This window comes from Carlito syrichta, unplaced genomic scaffold (assembly GCF_000164805.1).
Source record: "Carlito syrichta isolate Samal-C Ts95f unplaced genomic scaffold, Tarsius_syrichta-2.0.1 Scaffold316060, whole genome shotgun sequence".
Lineage (NCBI taxonomy): Eukaryota > Metazoa > Chordata > Mammalia > Primates > Tarsiidae > Carlito > Carlito syrichta.
The window spans coordinates 59,608-64,788 of record NW_007260156.1 but is presented as its reverse complement, the minus strand read 5'-3'; the positions used below and the strand labels follow the sequence as shown (position 1 = coordinate 64,788).

At 39.4% G+C, this 5,181-nt stretch overlaps 1 protein-coding gene across 1 annotated transcript; it reads left to right on the top strand.

The window, feature by feature from the left end:
* Positions 1-3,292: 3,292 nt before the first annotated feature.
* Positions 3,293-4,748, top strand: GPR65 (G protein-coupled receptor 65). The gene has a single exon (XM_008073755.1). It carries the CDS (start codon positions 3,738-3,740, stop codon positions 4,746-4,748), a length of 1,011 nt encoding a protein of 336 aa, XP_008071946.1. The 5' UTR covers positions 3,293-3,737.
* The last annotated feature ends 433 nt before the right edge of the window (positions 4,749-5,181 follow it).

The window sequence follows — 5,181 nt, the reverse complement described above, 5'->3', positions numbered from 1 at the left end:
CGGGTCTCAAACCCGCGGGCTCAGGCAATCCTCTCACCTCAGCCTCCCAAAGGCGCGGGATTACAGGCTGAGCCACCGAGCCCGGCCATTTGGATGCCTTTTAATGCGTCTGCCATTTTTTGCTTCACCTCTTCCACATCAGCAAAAAAGTTCCTTTGAGGATTTTTTTCATCTGAAACAACAACAAAAAAAGTCACTTGGAGCAAAATCAGGTGAGGGAGGGTGGGGCATGGGATTCACGCTGAGTGTTAAGCAGTTTTTTGGGTCAAAAACTGCTTAACACTCAGCATGGCATGGGCATGTGCGCTCGTAAATCACCCATCACTAATGGGCAAACACATTGACTTGCAAAAAAAAAAAAATTTCACAGAAACTGAACACTGCCTCTCACAGCAATGCTAGCCAACATACTGATGCCGATGGTTCCTGGAACTCTTTTTTTTTTTTTTTTTACAAGTCACTAAATTCTAAAGTGGTTTATAGTACACCTCAGACTGGATAACTGAAAATGTTAACTCTATAGCAACACTTACATCTTCCACTCCCCGCCCCCCAATGTTTTGACTCCGGAAAACATGTGAAAAGTAGTAAATCCCATATACCTTACTATGCTAGGGTAGGGAGGGTTCCTAGAACTCTTACCTAGCGGAGAAAACCTGTACTACAAGGGGACTGGTTTCCAAAAGATAATTCCAGTTTTTTGCTCCCCCTTGGTATAATAGTCCAGGTGTTCTATGTCTTCACCAACACTTGATATTTTGTCTTTTTTTCATTTTATTTAGTTTTTGTTTTTTTTTTTTTTTTTGAGTTGGAGTCTCACTCTGTCACCCAGACTAGAGTGCAGTGGCTGCTCCCGGCCACCGCAGCCTCGACCTGCTGGGCTCTGGCGAGCCTTCCACCTCAGCCTTTCAAGTAGCTGGAACTACAGGCGCAAGCTACCACACCCGGCTGATTTTTTGATTTATTGTAGAGATGAGGTCTCACCAAGTTGCCCAGGCGGGTCTTGAACCCGCGGGCTCAGGCAATCCACTCACAGCCTCCCAAAGGCCAGGGATTTTGCTCCCCTTTGGCATAAGAGTCCAGGTGTTCTATGTCTTCACCAACACTTGATATTTTGTCTTTTTTGCACTTGATTTATGTGAGTGGGTATGTAGTGGTACCTCACTGTAATTTTAGTTTGAATTTCCCTGATGACTAATGAAGTTGAGCACATGGGTTGGCCTGAAGTCTGTGGGATCCAACAAATAGTGGAGACTCAGTCCCAATTACCAAGTGAGGACCTGTCAGACGCCATGAATACTCAGGGCAGGATCTTTTATTGTAACTCCTCCCAGAAATCCAGCTGAGGCAGAGAACTTGCCATTTTTCCTCTGCTATATGCAAATGTCTGTGGAATTTGTTATTTTATCTTGTTTATTTTCTAGTTCGTCTTTTCCTGTGAGCAGGTATTCCTGGATCCCAGCATGTTCGGGATGTGCGTCCTACCTGCACATGTCCAAGCTCTGTCCCTGTTTTCTCTGATCCTGAGGCTCTAGTTAGTTTCTCCAGATGCACATTTGCATTCAGGACATCCAGGGCTTTAATACCCACTTACTTCCCTAAGATCAGTTCCCACCTCCTTTTCCCCATCACAATTTTTTTATTCTTTGGACTCTTCCCTATTTATTTAAAAGACTGTTTCTCATATTTTGTTCATATTTCAGGTATAATAAAACTAGAATATTTCAGAAGTTTTAGTTCTCCATTTTTTTCAGGAATGAGATATAGCATATTAGGGGCACCCTAAAAAACCGGAATTATTTTTTGGAGGGCGGGTCCATTATAGTACAAGCATCCCCCACTCACCTCCAGGTGAGTGTTCTGGGAACACATTGGTATCAGCGTATCAGCTAGCTTTGTGGTGAGAGACTGTGTTCAGCTTCAGTAACTTTTTGTTTGGAGATTCTTTCAGTGCATTTGCCCATTTCATGATGGGTGATTTATGAGTGCACCTGCCCATACCACTCTGAGTATTCAGCAGTTTTTTACCAAAAATGGCATGACCTCAAGCCCCACCCTCCCAATTCACCCAATTTCACCCTGAGTGACTATTTTTTTGTTTCCCTGGGTAGAAAAAATCCTCAAGGGGAAACGTTTAGCCAATGTGGAAGAGGTGAAACAACAAATGGCAGAAACACTAAAAGGCGTCAAAATTAATGGGTTCAAAAACTGTTTTAAGCAGTGGAAAAAGCATCTCAATAGGTGTACTGCATCTAACAGAGTACTCTGAAGGTGACTATTTAAACATGTAAGTATAAATACATCATTTTTTATAAATAAATTCTGTGATTTGGGGGTCCCCCTCATATACTCTGGTCATGGTTATTCTGCTAGCAGACTCCCTGTTCCTTGTGATGGCAGGTTTGTTGTTGATGATGCATCAGCAGTTGGAAGGCCGTGGTTCTGATGCCCTGCACAGTGTTCCTACAAAGCTTCCTGTGAAGGTCCCCATCAGGAAAATCATCCAAATCACTCTCAAAGGAATATAGTCAAAGTATACCTCTATTCCAGTATGGAGAGAAAGATGAATCCTTGACTTCTCTGTGGCTCCATGTCACCATAGCTTTAAAAAGGCATTGACCTAATAAACAATCAGATGTAATGGTGGAAATTGATGATCCAAACATCTTATCCAGAATTGAGAATGTCTGTCCTTTCATTTATAAAAGTATAAGAAAAACATGAATTAGCTCACAAAGGAAACAAAAAGTTCAACAGAAGAGGTAAGGTTGTCTAATAATGTATTAAGCTTCAACAAACTATACTACATTTTAAAATTCTACAACATTGTCATATTTCTGTGATAATATTTCATGGCTAATAGAGTGATTTTGAAAGTGCCTTAAAACTAGATTGAATATAAAATTTGAAATCATAAAACCATACAGTTTATCCTGAACTAAGAAGTATTGATGGATCACAAACAGTTTTCTATCTTTAGCTGTCCACATGGTTTTTAACTTTAGTCTTGTATTCTTAGATCATGTCCAGTGAGAAATATAATTTGCTCCCATCTAGCATCCCTGGGGTAATTCTTATCTGAAATAGGCAAAATATCTTGGTTTGATTTTGTTTACTAAAGTCAGTTAGATAATTTTCCCATTTTAAACACCTTCAATGTAATTTAATGCATTTTCAATATTATCAATGAATGAAAATAAAAAGAGATTGTTTTCAAATTCATGACTGTAATGAGGGTATGTATTTTTTAAACATCTAAACAATCCTAATTCATCTTTCATTACAGAAGCAAAGGCATTTTAAAAAGTGATGTCGATCTCTGTGAAAATAAAGTCTCAAACATTGATATTTGCACCAATCACCTGAAAGATTTATGAAGAAAAATGAGTAGGGGGCCAACACTCCATGGAAGCTTGTGAATACCCCAATTGATCCTTTAGGGCTCTTTTTCAGCTGTCTGCAATAATGAACACATGGACTTCTGGTCATTAAATTCAGCTGACCCCATTTGGTAAACTGCTAAGAGCCTGGACTCTGACTGCCAACCATTAATATCTGTGTGAAAAATTCACCCTTTAAAAGCACTGATGACTTAATTAGAACTTTACAAAACAAAGACAAATTTTAAAAAATTCTTAGTAAAAGATAATTCTATGTTGAAAGCCAACTACAAGACAAGACTTACCGTTCTGCTTATCTTCTAAGAACTAATGTAATTACCACCTTAACAAGAAAAAATGAACAGCACATGTGTTGAAGAACAGCACGACCTGGATCACTATTTGTTTCCAATCATTTACATCTTTGTGATTATAGTCAGCATTCCAGCCAATATTGGTTCTCTGTGTGTGGCTTTCCTGCAAGCAAAGAAGGAAAGCGAGCTAGGAATTTACCTCTTCAGTTTATCGCTTTCGGATTTGCTGTATGCATTAACTCTCCCTCTATGGATTGATTATACCTGGAATGAAGACAACTGGACCTTCTCTCCTGCCTTGTGCAAAGGAAGTGCTTTCTTCACGTACATGAACTTCTACAGCAGCACAGCCTTCCTCACCTGCATCGCCGTAGACAGGTATTTAGCAGTTGTCTACCCTTTGAAGTTTTATTTCCTAAGGACCAGAAGATTTGCATTCATAGTCAGCCTCTTCATCTGGGTATTGGAAACCATTTTAAATGCTGTGATGTTGTGGAAAGACGAAATAGCTATTGAATACTGCGATGCCAAAAAGTCTAACTTTACTTTGTGCTATGACAAGTACCCTTTGGAGGAATGGCAAATCAAACTTAACTTGTTCAGGACGTGCATAGGCTATGCAATACCTTTGGTCACCATAATGATCTGCAACCAGAAAGTCTACCAAGCTGTGAGAGACAATAAAGCCACGGAAACCAGTGAAAAGAAGAGAATCATAAAACTTCTTGTTAGCATCACGCTGACTTTTGTCTTGTGTTTTACTCCCTTTCATGTGATGTTGCTGATACGCTGCATTTTAGAGCGCAATGGGAGGTTTGGGACTAGCAAGTCTGGGAAGCAGACTTACACAATATATAGAATCACGGTTGCATTAACAAGCTTAAATTGTGTGGCTGACCCAATTCTGTACTGTTTTGTAACAGAAACAGGAAGGTATGATATGTGGAATGTATTAAAACTCTGCACTGGGAAGTGTAAGACATCACAAAGACAAAGAAAAAGCATACTTTCTATGTCTACAAAAGATACTATGGAATTAGAAGTCCTGGAATAGGATCAAAGACCTTTTTTGAGGGAGGGAGGCTTAAGGTATAAAATACGACATCATCAAGATTACATTCTTAAAAGGAAATCCGATATAGAGAGAGACTAACACCTCTCCCCGTGTGAATTTTAATCTTGTCCAATAAAAATATTGTAAAAGTGCACTGTACAGCTCCCTCTCTGACTTTTATTATGAGGTATATTAAACAAAATTTAATATTTTCATTATGAGTCCAATTCATTCCTATTAATGATCGTTGTGTTTGTATCTGTACTATAACCCCTCAAAGGTGAGCAAGACATATAGGACCATGTGTCTTTAAGTCAGTAGCGTTTGTGTCTGCATTTTACTATTTTCCTTACCTTTTTCTTTTGATTTCAGGCTGTTAGTCATCAGTTCTCCCAGTGTTGTGTACTGGTCTCCAACAACCCCAACTACTAAA

Bases quoted from the DNA above. Each gene is read 5' to 3' on its own strand.
- GPR65 (XM_008073755.1), top strand. From the start codon at position 3,738: ATGAACAGCACATGTGTTGAAGAACAGCACGACCTGGATCACTATTTG.